Raw genomic sequence first — 15,000 nt, forward strand, 5'->3', positions numbered from 1 at the left:
TGAGCAAAGCAGAGCAGCATGTGCTGTCGTGACTATACAAATCATCGTACGAGACTACAAATCATGCATGCAAATCATTCGGTGTCCGCACCATGGTACATACTAGAAATACTGTACATACAAACAGAGAAACTACCTGTATATGCCTTTGGAAGAGTCATTGCTATTTGTGAATTTGTCCCAAAGGTTTACAAAGTGAATGCTAACATTGCCGTTACTTGTTTCAAACTATATTTCTGACTTCAAATGCACAATTCTTATGGTCCTTGTTCTGTAACCTTGTTTTCTTTTACATTGCAGTGTAGCACAGCTCTATTTACTATGTATTTTATTCCCATCAAATTGTACATAACTTGTGTTTTCTGATGCCAATAAAGCCCCTTTGAATTGAGACAGACAGACAGACAGACAGACAGACAGACAGACAGACACAGAGAGGTTGTAGGAATATTGTAGTGAATACTGAACATGTCTGTGTCCTTGGATCGGGGGTCAAAACAACAACAGCCCCCCCCCCCCCCCCTCTCTCTCTCTCTCTCTCTATCTCTCTCTCTCTTTGATTGCTTCTATTGCTGCAGCTGTGCTCTCATTAGACACTGTATTCAACCCGATATTATAACCATTTTGGGGGTTCTTGTTGATATGTTTTTCAGAAAACTTGGATGAAGATTTAGAGACGTTTAGAATCGGCCTCAATTAGTCCTAAATGGATTACCCACCCCAGCTTCCGTGTTGTTGCAACAATGTCACAATGTGACACGCTGTACGCTTGCAGATCGGCTATTTTCTGCGAAAGATTTCCCCACAATAACAAATACAATATTAAATACCATATTAGCCTATATAGAGCCCTGAGTGACAATTTTTTGAGTGGTGCCTCCTCCGCTCCATTATGCAGCTATGTGTGTCCCTATGCTGTATGTGTCCGAGCACAAAAAGTTGCTCATTTCTCGACAGTTTCGGACTGTCGATGAAGGCTCGCCAGGAACCGGGCCGCCCCCCTGCGCGCGTTCCTCATGGGTGTCTGGATGTTCCGGGGACCCCCACACAGTAACTCTGTCATTTCTCAAAGATTTTTCTCCCAAAAAAATAAGCTTGTAGCGCGCCACCGAGTGGCGCGCTACGAGCTTGTGTAGGTCTGCTATTTTTTTTTTAATCGAAGAACGACTGACATTTTTTAGAATCTGATCTCAGGTCAGAATGGAAAACTGTCAGGACGTAGAAGACATTTTTTTAGAATCTGATCTCAGGTCAGAAGAATGGAAAACTGTCAGGATGTAGAAGACATTTTTTAGAATCTGATCTCAGGTCAGAATGGAAAACTGTCAGGAAGGTAGAAGACATTTTTTAGAATCTGATCTCAGGTCAGAATGGAAAACTGTCAGGACGTAGAAGACATTTTTATAGAATCTGATCTCAGGTCAGAATGGAAAACTGTCAGGATGTATAGAAGTCATTTTTAGAATCTGATCTCAGGTCAGAATGGAAAACTGTCAGGACGTAGAAGACATTTTTTTAGAATCTGATCTCAGGTCAGAATGGAAAACTGTCAGGATGTAGTCGAAGACATTTTTAGAATCTGATCTCAGGTCAGAATGGAAAACTGTCAGGACGTAGAAGAATTTTTTTTAGAATCTGATCTCAGGTCAGAATGGAAAACTGTCAGGATGTAGTCGAAGACATTTTTAGAATCTGATCTCAGGTCAGAATGGAAAACTGTCAGGACGTAGAAGACATTTTTTTTAGAAACTGATCTCAGGTCAGAAGAATGTGCCTATATATAAAGTCCTCATAGGTGCTCTTCTTCTCATACCTGAGGCCGCCTGCATCCACCCGCAGATCTTGTAGACCGTGGAGGTGCTGAGGAAGAAGAAGAGGCTGAAGCAGGCGATGCAGGTGACCACCAGCATCATGGACGTGCCCACCAGGAAGGACGCCGCTTTGAAGGCCGACGACGGGATCTCGGCGAACTCGGTGAAGCTGCCCTGGCAGTCCAGCTCCTTGGACACGCCGTCGCCCGTGCAGAAGTGGAACAGGCCGAAGTAACCCACCTATAGTGCAGTGGTGTGGGAAGAAGTATATACTCTCGTTTTTGTTGTGTTGTGTTTTTTTTTTTTTTTTACTTAAAGGGACACTTCACCCTTTTTACAAAAAAATATATGTTAATGACGTTTAGAAACTTTAGATCACTTTCCTGGGGGTATTTATGTGTGTAATATGTGGTTTTAGATATTTTAGATTGTAGCAGTGACCTGTTGTCTCTGATGTCATGAACACTGGTCTCACTACCTTCCTGGACTACAATTCCTATAATTATTTGGTGCACTGCTCCTCCTTGTGGATAGGGGGGAGAGCTGTCTTACTGAGACAACATGTAGTCCAGGAAGGAAGTGAGCCCAGTGTCCATGACATCAGAGACAACAGGCTCACTGCTACAATCTAAAATATCTAAACCACATATTACACACATAAAGACCCCCAGGAAAGTGTTCTAAAGCTCCTAAACGTCATTAACATATATTCTTTTGCAAAAAGGGTGAAGTGTCCCTTTAAAGTGCAAATAACATGCATTTTAAAACTGCTTTTAATATTTAATATCATATTGTCTATGTCCCTCAAAGACTTTCTAATGGTTTGAGCCTCAATCACCACTCTAATATAATAACCAGCCCTTGTCATTTCTTTCTGGAACTTTGAAAGCAGTTTTGGCTGCAGTACCACAATGTCCTGAGGTGGTGGTGGGGGTGCTGATATGCAGATTATTTAATATTTGAGTCATTATAATACTGATCTTGCTAGATAAAAACCAGGCTTGTTTCCATTACATGCCAACTTGGAAAATCAACAATGGTGTACGTTGTAAACAAAGTGGAAATGCAAATTTGGAGCTGAAGACTAAAGAAGAGGGGGAATTATACAAAGTAGGGTGACATTGATGACATCACGATGAGAACAAAATCAGTTGAGCTGTTCCTGAGAGCAATTTCCATTAGAGCACCTGTATGATATGAAAGCCTGATTGTTCAAAATTGGTTACTTGTGCGCGACATGAAATGTCTTAATGGCGGTGCTATATGGTTTTGTTTTAAATATATTAACATATTATGCCAATATATGGCAAGTAATGCAGCATATATACAGCCTATGCTGCATATATACAGTATTATGCCATATTCAGGTTCATATATGTGGATAAAAAGGAAATGAGATGGCTTATGCAATTTATATTTCCATGTGGGGGTGGGGTGCGTCAGCTATAGGTCAGGAGGTTACAGGGGGTGTGTCTATAGGTCAGGTGGTAACAGGGGGTGTGTCTATAGGTCAGGAGGTAACAGGGGGTGCACGGCCAAAAAGGGAACCGCTGCTCTAGACTCTAGAGTGTCCGGCAACCGGAGTCTAACTCGTTTCTCTAGCGCTCTTTGGTAATCAGAGGACACATTTCCGATCAGTTCAGTTCAAATACGACCACAACCCAGTAGCCCATGCCGTGCCATGTTGTTGCAGTGACCTACCAGAGGGGTGTCCATCCCGTCTCCTATCCAGTAGGGCTGGGAGAAGACGGTGATGTTCACCAGGCCAAACAGCACGGTGAACATGGCCCAGAGCAGGCCGATCACGCGCGAGTTCCTCACGTAGTTGGTCTGGTAGAGCTTGGCGGCTTCGGCGGAGGGCAGCATGGAGGCGGCGGATCCGGGGAGCATCGGTACGACGACCAGGGAAATGAGTGAACAAAACAAAACAAAACACAGGAACCCGGGGAGGAGAATGTTGTTTCCACCACACACACACACGGGACGCACGAAGAAGGGAAAAAAGTAATAAATATAATAATAAAAAAGTTTAAATGTTTAATTTAAATGTGCAAAACGCAAGGAAGCAAAGCCAGTTCCTGCAGGTTGGGAGCATCACAAGAAGAAGAGGCGAGGCCTGGTATGTGTTCATTTGGGGTGAAACCAAAACGGTCTTCTTTCTTCATTCATCCACCCGATGTTTCCCTCCACATCTGTTCTGTGTGATGGTGTGTCCCGAAGCCTACAGGCAGCAATATGGTGAACAGTCAATTAATAATTTACATCACTATTCAACATGGATAGGATTTTATAGGCCTATAGGTTGAAACAGGCCTATGTGCAGTCAATAGGCCTAAACACATTTGTCTGTCTGTCTGTCTGTCTGTCTGTCTGTCTGTCTGTCTGTCTGTCTGTCTGTCTGTCTGTCTGTCTTTCTGTGTGTCTGTCTGTCTAGCATGCACTCACATCACCGTATGACGCGTGCACGTTCCGTGTGTAAACACGTACACGTCCTTGGAAGAAAAAAAACCTCGGGACAGAGAGAGAGAGAGAGAGAGACAGGCCGGGAGAAAACAGAAAATAAAGAAAGAAAACAATAAAAATAAATAAAAGGCTATAATAACGTGTATCCGACCGTCACTCGTTTGGAGCTGACTTGCATAGCATATTATAGGCCTATACCTTCAGGCTAATTCATTCACCGCAGCTGAAAACAATGAACGGTGTTATTAAATCGCCAACGCGGAGCTCCCGTGCATGCAGTCTGAAAGGAAAAGGGGCTTAAACCGAAACACAATGACGGCTTAAATCGCCACTACAGCCGCGGCTCTCTAAAATGCGTCTATATACTACAGGACGCAAAGCAAGGTTGCGTAACAATGTATATATACATTACCCGGAGGGATGCGATGCGGATGTGTGATGCTGCCTGCCTGCCTGCACGCACGCTCGCACGCACGCGCCTCAATCACACATTATTACATCACATATGAGAGAACCCCGCACGATATTTAAATAGGCTACACAACACAATCATGCAAACGCTCAATCCATCCATCCATTCATTCATTCATTCAGCCAGGCGAGATGATCATCTGACAGCAGCGCAGCAGCCATGAGGCGATACGGATCGATGCGAAGCGAATCGGAGCTCTCTGTCTGTCTGTCTGTCTGTCTGTCTGTCTGTCTGTCTGTCTGTCTGTCTGTCTGTCTGCCTGCCTGTCTTCCTGCCTGTCTGTCTGTCTGTCTGTCTGTCTGCCTGCCTGCCTGCCTGCCTGCCTGCCTGCTCCGCTGCTGAGGAGAGGGTGATGATAATGAGGGGAATAGGATGGAGAGACGAACGGGACGGAATGGGAGGGGCGCCTATAAAGAGCAGCCTGATTCTGAAGCTTTTCAACCTAAAAAAGACCCCCATCAGCCCATGCATCTTCTCTGTCTGTGTGGGACCCCAATATACCCCCCTATTACCTATACGTAGACTGTACCTACTGTAAAATGGTCAGTGATCATTTAATTGCGAGCGGGTCCGGCCGCGGCGGTGGTCCATTTGGTAGTTCCATTTGCCTACTAAAACACTTCTTCTGAGTGACTCGACCCGCAAGTGTCCATTCGGAGTCCCTTCGGTGTTCCCCCGGACCTCATGTTGAGAACTATAGTGGTGGACGCACGCACGATGCACGCACGACGCAATGATCAGAGCGGAATGCGGATTGACGTCGCCAGAGCAGGTCAGTTGGTAAACACTACCCTCTAGTGGTTAAGTTTGTGTAATGGTTGAGTTTGAAAACATGACCAGCAATGACAAATTAAGGTTAATTAATTGCGATGAATCAAGTAAACCTTTACGGCCCTATTATATATTTTCTATAGGTGTGTGTGTGTGTGTGTGTGTGTGTGTGTGTGTGTGTGTGTGTGTGTGTGTGTGTGTGTGTGTGTGTGTGTGTGTGTGTGTGTGTGTGTGTGTGTGTGTGTGTGACCAACTGTGACTTTGTATATGAGTCAGTAGGGGTCAGCGTAGAGCTGTGTTTGTGAAACAGTTTTATAAACGTTGAAGAAATGAACTTTATAGGCTACTTTTTATTTGTACTTGTGTTGTCTTTTATGAATACAAACTTTCTCTGCAACGTATAGAACATTTCCATGTGTCTGTCTGAGTTGTGGGTGACCAATTAGATTGATTGAAGTATTTATTAACAGTTTGCAGAAATACTTTGCAGAAGTATACAGTATACAACTCAATACAAAAACTGTGTTAACTGTGAGTGGACCGTCGACCCAATAAACGCCACACTTGAGGGTCCACCGTTTTCAATTCATCATAACATTTAGAGACGTATACAAAACAAATATAGCCTACACAAAAACAGGAAGTCACATCATAAAGGAGGTAAAAAGACATATACATTGAGAGGGAAAAGGGGTGGGTGGGGGGATTCAGATTTTACGGGGGGCCAGTTTCGAATTGCAGCCGTCCGTATAGGTGCCCTTTGAGGGCGGTTTTGAAGGAGTCATGGGATTCACATGTCTTAATGACAGTTGGTAGGGCGTTCCACATTTTTGTGGCATACTGTAGGAGCGAAATTAATTTAGCCCCAATCAGATATTCAAAGTGTGACGGCCCCTGTACCTTTAAGGAGTAACCCAATCCCTTTGCAGTGCTGGATTGGGAGGGCGGAGCCTGCAATCTGCAGAAGGGGAGACACCTGGCCAGTGTCCTCCCCAAACGCTATTAAAGCACCTGCTGTGAAAATGTTCTCTCTCTCCATTCCTCCTCAGGCAGGCTGCAGGAGCATCCACACTAGAGCACCCTTGCTTTTGTTTATCTTTGATAGTTGGGCAGCAGTTCCCTGCCCGCTTTATTTGGAACATGGGAATGATTTGTTTGATTAGCTTTATTCATTAATTATTCAATAAAATAATTTTTTGCTGCTTTAAACTCCGTCTGGTCTCCCCTCTTCTTTGTTAAGGCCCAAGAGCCAGCCTTAACAAAAGTGAGACTGTATTTTGTTGTGATGTTGGAATCTTGTTTGTATTGTATAACCGCCCTTAACCGAAATAATTAATCTTCCACATCGAAGTTGGTCGCACGCATTCATCACATCCCCGGATTGACCACTGTAACAATATACTCAAAGGCACCACCTCTAAAGTCCTCAACAAACTATATTGCAAAACTCCGCTGACCGCCTGCTCACCAGTACACACCAGTACACGCTCCAGAGACCACATTGCACCCGTCCTCCACGACCTATACACTATGGCTTCCCGTCAAACAATGAAGCACTGAGAAAACTGTTGCGCCTTTTCTTCGTCCTTTTTTTCTTCAAACTTTACTACGGTAGCGGTGGTCTCAAAAACATAAGGGATATTGCATACAGTATGCAATATTCTTGTTTCCTATATATAACTGTGATTTTGTATAATTATCCTTTCTGTAATGTCCACGCCCACAATCAGGTGATGTCACCAATTAGTAGGCCTAATTATCAGCACCTGAGCTGTATTGTTTTGGAGTTGTTTAAGAGTAAGTTCTTTGTCTGTGAAAAACCATAGCACTGACGAAGGTCTGAGGACCGAAACGTTTGCTTTTTAATTGCACCATGAACACAGAGCACCATGAGCACAGAGCATGATAAAATAAAATAAAATATATTTTTCTAAGTCTCAGTCTAAGGAGTTTTACTTATTTTTCTATACGGTGAGCGAGTCTTTTCCTGTCAAAGTTTCCCGTCAAACAAAGAATGAATTACAAAATCATGCTCACCACCTACCTACAAAGCTCTTCTCTTCTCGAACCATATGTCCCGCTCCCTCAGGTCCAGTGAAGCCAACCCCCCTGAAGGTCCACAAGGCCAATTACCGCACCTGGGAGGACAGGGCCTTCTATACGTTTCGGCCCCCAAACTCTGGAATGAACTCCCTATAACCATCTCAGAGTTGCTCCCTCTCTCTCTCATCTCTTTCAAAACCTCACTCAAAACCCACCTCTTCAGGATATAGCTTTCCCCAGTTGAGGTCTGGTTAAGGATGTCGTCCCCCCCCCCGTCCCCCCCCCCCCTTCCCTCGTTTATCCTTTTTTTTTTAAATCTTTTTAACCATGTATTGATTGAATACTTTATTGAAAATATATTTCAAAAGGATAAATTCACAAGAAAGCTGTTAGGCTTGTTTCCATTGTGGTCCTCTGGTCCTCTTGGGGAAAGGGGAAGGGGGAGCAACAGACAATAACGGTACAATACAGACAAAAACAGGAGGCAAAAAGCAAACATGAAACAAAAAACACAAAGAAACAGAACAAAATTCATATAAACTGACCAATAAAACTGGATATCTTTTATTTTTTTCCCCTTCCTTTTATTTTATTTCATTTTTCATTTGTGCCATTTATCTATTCTACACTATATTTACACTATGTTTTCGGCCAACCATCTATGTACTGTTGTTGTATCTGTTATGTTTTGCTTTGTTTTTTTTTTCTTTCTTGATAAAGTATGTTCCTAGTGTTCCTATAGTGACACGTTGTGAGCTTGTAGATCAGCTATTTTTGTCCAAAAAGTGCCCTACGGGATTTTAGCCCCCGCCTCTCTGTCACTGTCTGTGCAGCACGTCTCTGAGCACCAGTCTGTGAGATCATCATCCGTCAGGATTTGGGTACCATAGTTTACTTTCATTTAGTCAAATAGAAAATAGGTTAATGTTTGACCTGTCTGTGTCTGTGTCCGTGTGTGTGTGTGTGTGTGTGTGTGTGTGTGTGTGTGTGTGTGTGTGTGTGTGTGTGTCTGTGTGCGTGTAGACAGACAGACAGAGTAGCAGTTTAATGTTTTCACTCTCTGGTGATCTTCCTGTAAAGTGTAATCCACTCTAATCTGCTTCTACTGGCTCTAACACACACACACACACACACACACACACACACACACACACACACACGCGCGCGCTCGCACGCACCCGGTGGCAAATACATACACAGAGATTTACCCACTACCCCAAAGCTTGCATAATTATATTGAAGAAATAATTGATTTTATTATTCAACCTTTAACTCATATTTTTGGTTTATCTTTACAATCTGGTGTCGTTCCGCATGAACTCAAAATAGCAAAAGTTGTGCCGCTACACAAATCAGGAGACTCGAATAATTTTAGCAATTATCGTCCTATATCAATTCTTCCCTGTTTTTCAAAGATTTTGGAAAAACTCATTTACTCCAGAATCTCAGCTCACTTACTTCAGAACAACATCCTCTATTGCCACCAATATGGATTTCGCAAGAAACACTCAACTGAACAAGCTCTGTTACAGCTTGCCAACAATATCTCTTCTGCTCTAGAAGACGAGAAATTTGCTCTTGGGGTTTTCTTGGATTTAACCAAAGCTTTCGATACTGTAAATCATCAAATTCTTGTTTCTAAACTTAATAGATACGGCCTACAGGATGTTGCTCTCAAGTGGTTTTCTAATTATCTAGAGGACAGAGAACAATATGTATGTATCAATGGTTGTATATCTGCAAAGCTGAAAATATCAGTCGGAGTGCCACAGGGCTCCATACTTGGTCCTTTATTATTTTTGATTTATATTAATGATTTAACCATGAACTGCAATACGTTTCTTCCTATTTTGTTTGCAGATGATACTAATCTAATTGCCTCTCACAGGGATTTAAACACCCTCGTTAAACATGTTAATGATGAATTGTTGGATGTCTTCAAATGGTTTCAATTGAATAAGCTTACCCTCAATATAAAAAAATGCAACTTCATGATTTTTAGTAATATAAACAAAACATTTCCCAAAGAAAAACCTAGAATTTTAATCAATGGCTCTGAAATTTGCCAGGTTCCCCAAACTAAATTCTTGGGTGTCATTATAGACGAACATTTAAATTGGAAACAACATATTGATGCTGTATGTATGAAGTCTATGAAGATGCTTGGTATATTGAGAAAAATCTGCCCTTTTGTTCTTCCTTCATGTCATTTAACACTCTATTATAGCTTAATTTTCCCTCATATTAATTACTGTAATATTGTCTGGGCTGCTACATATTCAACACATCTCACAAAATTACTGATCATTCAAAAAAGGTTTCTGAGAATGATTTCACATTCAAATCGGTATGAGCCGTCTGCCCCGCTCTTTATTAAATACTCGCTATTACCCATCGACAAAGTAAACGTTTTCCAGACCTGTTTATTTATGTTTAAATTCAAAAAATGCATACAAGACCTTCCGTCTTCTTTTCACAATTTCTTCCGGGTTACTTCGGACATTCACTCCTACCCCACAAGGCAAAGAGATCATTTTGAATTACCTTATTGTCGCACGTCCAAATATCAATCTTTCATCAAATTTAGAGGCCCTCATCTATGGAACTCCCTAGATGCCTCACTTAAATCCTCATTATCCTTACCAATATTCAAAAAACATCTTAAGAAATATCTTATTTTTTCGTCTCTGTAGATTTCATGTTTTTCCTTGATGTGTTATATTTTCTTTTGTGTATTTGTTGTTGTATTGTTTATTTCTGTTTTCTGTGCAGTCTGTGTTTTTATTTTCTTTACTGCACAGCTGCCCCCCTTTGACAACTTCTAGATTTATGTTCTGTTCTTAATGAACTTTTAATCTTTTAAACCAATAACCACTTCCTTTAGGAAAGGATTCCATATAAGCCCATAGGCTTCTTCCTTTCCATGCATTATATTTTTGTTTCTTTTATATGTTATTGTCATTTTGTATTATATGCTAAATAAACAAACCTAAACAAACCTAAACCTAAATCATTCTCCTGTACAAATGCAGAACTCATGGGGTACAGATTAGCCTCAGACTGGCATAGATTTATTGACTACACAGGGGAATTCCCCTGAAATGAATAAGAACAGCATGAGTAAAAGCAAATACGACCAGCTGTTACATCACAAAATCAAATTTGATCACATCAGTTCGTCGGTCGGGACGCGCCCCTCAAAGCAGGACAGAAGGCTTGTCTGTCCTGGAGAATTCTGAATTCTGAATCTCTTATACCACTTGTTATATCAAAGCAGCGTTGGCCTATATGACCCTGGGTTACAAGTCGCTGCCCAACCATGAGGAATTGGACCAGGGGCCTCGGCCGGCCCCCATGAGGAATTGGACCAGGGGCCTCGGCCGGCCCCCATGAGGAATTGGACCAGGGGCCTCGGCCGGCCCCCATGAGGAATTGGACCAGGGGTCTCGGCCCCCATGAGGAATTAAGTGTTTAGAACCTAACCCCTTGAGTCTTTTTCTCTAAAAACATTTCGTCTCTGTTTATATATGTTAGTGGTGCTCAACCTTTTTCATGTCAAGGACGCCCCGAATTATCTGTATTTGGCCGTGGACCCCCATCTGAAAATATGTAGTTCCAGGGACCCCCCAGGAGCAAAGATTTGAGTTAAAAACATTCGCTCTGAAAGAATATATTCATATAATGCAAAATATATTCAAAGATTTGCACCACATTTTCACAATGTTTCAATAGCTACAACGTATAACATAATGCTCAAAACACCAAAAGGGCACTTGACTGAGATGAAATGGAAATTTAATTAAGCTCGACATTGTTTAGCAGATTAGATTAGCTCTCTGGCCACGTTAGTTTAATCCACTTCACAAACATTGTATGACGGAAACATGAAAGCATGAATTAAGGACGTACGTCCATAATTCATCCTTTCATGTTTCCTTCATAAATGTACGCCTACTGTATACTTATAAACAGCTCGCAGCTGATCATGTTTTATATTCTATAGTTGAGGTCGAGACCCATTTGCAAAAAATCCCATTTTATTTTCCTATATAAAAGAAAAACATCCAAAAGATTTTTAATTTTTATAACTATAAGAATAATCCCGTGAATAAAATAAAAATAATGATTAAGAATATGCTATAGTGAAAATAACCAATCTAAGCTCGCAACATGAAGAAATACATTGTGCACTAGATCTGCTATTTTCACTATAGTTTGGGTCCGGGCAAACGTCTACTCTAAATGTCTCTTTTGGGTCTGGAGTCGAGCTGAAAGTGTCGACTCCAGACCCAAAAGAGACTGTTCTATAGACCAGGGGTTCTCAACGTTTTGGGCTGGGGACCGCCCGAAATACTTTGGCCGTGTCTCTGGCAACCATTATTGCGACAGGGACGGATTAACCCCCGCACGAGGGCCCATATAGCCCCACTGGGCCAATTGCCCTCATGTCTTGCATGCATCATGCATGATGCAGTGACGTCGACTTCAGGAGTGCTTGGTATAGCTGAAGCACCCACCAGCCCTGCATGCTGACTGTGAGTCGACTCACAGCATGGGCACACTTGAGCCGACAGCCGCGGACAGAAGAAGCCATGGGTTTTACGTCATTTCCCAGTTTTTAGACAGCTGGTGGATGGAAAAGAAGCTCCACCCCCGCGGCTGACTGTCCGTCGCGGCAGTCAGCCGCGGGGGCGGAGCTTAATTTCCATCCACCAGCTGTCTAAAGAAATCCGGGAAAAGAAGCTGGGTGTATAAGCGCCATTTGAGTCACCTAACTGTGGCCAATGATGTGCACTGAGGGGTGTGGTCAATGTGAAGGTTGGAAGGGTATTTAATCTGATCTCAATCAAGCAGCAGGTGTTGCTGACAAGAGGCAAACAGTTTTCAGACTGTGTTTAGGAGGCTGTTTGTGTCGTTTACGTTTATTGCATTTATTTATATGTATGCTGTAGTGACTATATAGGCCTGCAGAAACAGATAATAAATCCTCATTATACCAACTCTATACGCACATGTTTGGACATCACTTCCTGGAGCACACGTCTTAACTACAACCCCACTGTCGGCAACCAGTAGTGACACAAATTTAGGATTTGGGCGCTACACTGGGAGACAGCCGAAAACGCCCGAGGCTCTTTGGTAAGTGTGGCAACACCTAGACTGTGTGACAGTGACACAGACACGGTCAATAATATTATAGCATAAATAATAGGCCAACTATAACACTTTCTCTCTATCTGTGACTGTATGTGGTCCGCTCCTCACAACACATAACTCCTCTTTCGTGCATGCACGCCTGCTCAATCTCAGCAACTGTTTTAAGATTTTTCCCCGATCCCAATGGATGGTGGAAATTCCTATTGCATTCCTATAATGCAATAGGAATGAAGAAGTAGTAGGCCTACTTTTCCATTCCTATTGCATTATTGAGCCTTGCACCTAAAAGACTATTCATCTAATATGCACTATGCTGCTGTTTGGTTTTTTTTTTGCAGATTATTTTCTCTTAATTTAGGCCTATATTAAATCCAGTCCCATCTTTATGCAAATTACCTCCTGCAAATAATGAATCATTTTAAAACTCCTAACCCTGATTGCATGGGAGGGAGTCTGGGAGATCTATATAATGATCATTACAATGTCCTGATGTGAAATTAAATATCAATGTTTTTGTACTGACGTGTGCTTTCGTTTGAAATGTATACCCATTCTGCATAATCTGAAATAAAATGTTCAATCAATCACAAAGCCAACTCAATTACACACTCCATGAAGCCTATATAATTCATGGATATTTGTTTGTGTTTTTGTGATTTTGTCGCATTCCTATTTAAGCCAATCATTACCATAATAGGGAACCACTGCTGGGGTGCAGTTATCGATAGAAAATAGAACTGTATCCCTACATGGCACACTGACTATCAAGAATATAAATTAATATAAATACATTAATATAAATATTATATTATATATTATATAAATAATTAAAAAACATTGCACTTTGTGTCAAAGGTATACAGCTGACCCCTTTTTGATATTTAAATAATGTCACATCACATTAATGGCTCAATGTATTAGTAAATTAATTGTAATAAATAAATTAATTAATAATATAATTAATAATGTTGGCAGTGTTCCAATGATGTATAACAATAATTCATTTTAATAAAAATATAATTAATATCCATAATGTTTGCAGTATTCCAGTTCATGGTGTTTTCACAGGAAGCTGCTTGTCACATGACTTCCTGTGGAGTGTTCCTGGCAGTGTGTGTGTGTGTGTGTGTGTGTGTGTGTGTGTGTGTGTGTGTGTGTGTGTGTGTGTGTGTGTGTGTGTGTGTGTGTGTGTGTGTGTGTGTGTGTGTGTGTGTGTGTGTGCGTGTGTGTGTGCGTGCGTGCGCGTGCGTGCGTGTGTGTGGGGCGGGAATCAGAGAAACAGGATGTTTAATAAAACACAGTAGACACACACACACACACACACACACACACACACCCACACACACACCCACACACTGCCAGAGTGTGCTACTTACCCACAACATGACTCACTGACCCCCCCAGTCCCCATGAAAGCATAATTGATTTCATGGATTCATTGTTTGTTTTTAATTTTATAGATGCACTGGGACCTTGTAGATCGGCTATTTTTGAAGATGTCACATGCACAGTGCACGCACGCACACATACATGGCGGGCGCACACATGCACCCCATGCACCTCCATTCGGGATGAGATTGTTTTCCAGCTGAGACCCTTCAGATCAATGTCAAGTTGCCAATAACCACCACTTAAAAGCATTCACACACCTGCACACCCAGGCAACCACATCCCTATAAGCTTGGCATCACATCATAACAGGCCAAAATATCTACCAGCTGAAATAGATCATGAGGTCTAAACCTCAGGTCAAATGCTTGGCTATACGGTGTGTGTGTAGTACCCTGTACCAGCGTTCAAATCCGAGGGGGGTAAAATGTCTGGCCTTCTTTGGCCCTTGGCCATGGAACAGTCCAGGCTAAAATTGGCTTTGAATGTTCCCTTGAGAAGTTTCAAACGTATCGTTCGATGTACAGTTCAACACCTGCACATGTTTGGATATGTACTAGCCTATATGTTCATGCCTATATATAGTTATTATTCCTGTTGATATTGTGTACATTGTGTATTTTGCCCTGCTATACTATAAAAGATTAGGACTTTGGTGATTTGTCGTATTTATTTCAATATTTTCATACTTTGAGGTGGAGATACATGGATGTTTTATTTGCCGTTCCAAAGCGTGACATTTACGATGTATAGTAGGCCTATGTCAGTAGAAAATGTCATTTTTGACACAGTCTCAATGTGTTTTTAATGGTTAACTATAAAGGTTAAATAAAACAAGCTCAAAGTAGATCTAAGCTCAAATGAAAGATTTTGTCCTCTCCCGGCTCCCCCCCC

General features: G+C 41.9%; 1 protein-coding gene across 1 annotated transcript in view; it reads right to left on the reverse strand.

The window, feature by feature from the left end:
* LOC308313886 (LHFPL tetraspan subfamily member 3 protein-like) overlaps window positions 1–3,701 on the reverse strand; it is a gene marked incomplete at both ends in the record, with an annotated part of 17,879 nt that extends 14,178 nt beyond the window's left edge. Inside the window, 2 exons of the mRNA XM_080761212.1 lie at window positions 1,814–2,051; window positions 3,513–3,701. Coding sequence (XP_080617338.1) covers window positions 1,814–2,051; window positions 3,513–3,701 — 427 coding nt within the window. The remainder of the gene's footprint in view (window positions 1–1,813; window positions 2,052–3,512) is intronic.
* Between the last annotated feature and the right edge of the window lie 11,299 nt (window positions 3,702–15,000).

The sequence above is a fragment of the Protomyctophum bolini genome (genome assembly GCF_963924005.1).
Source record: "Protomyctophum bolini genome assembly, chromosome: 4".
Lineage (NCBI taxonomy): Eukaryota > Metazoa > Chordata > Actinopteri > Myctophiformes > Myctophidae > Protomyctophum > Protomyctophum bolini.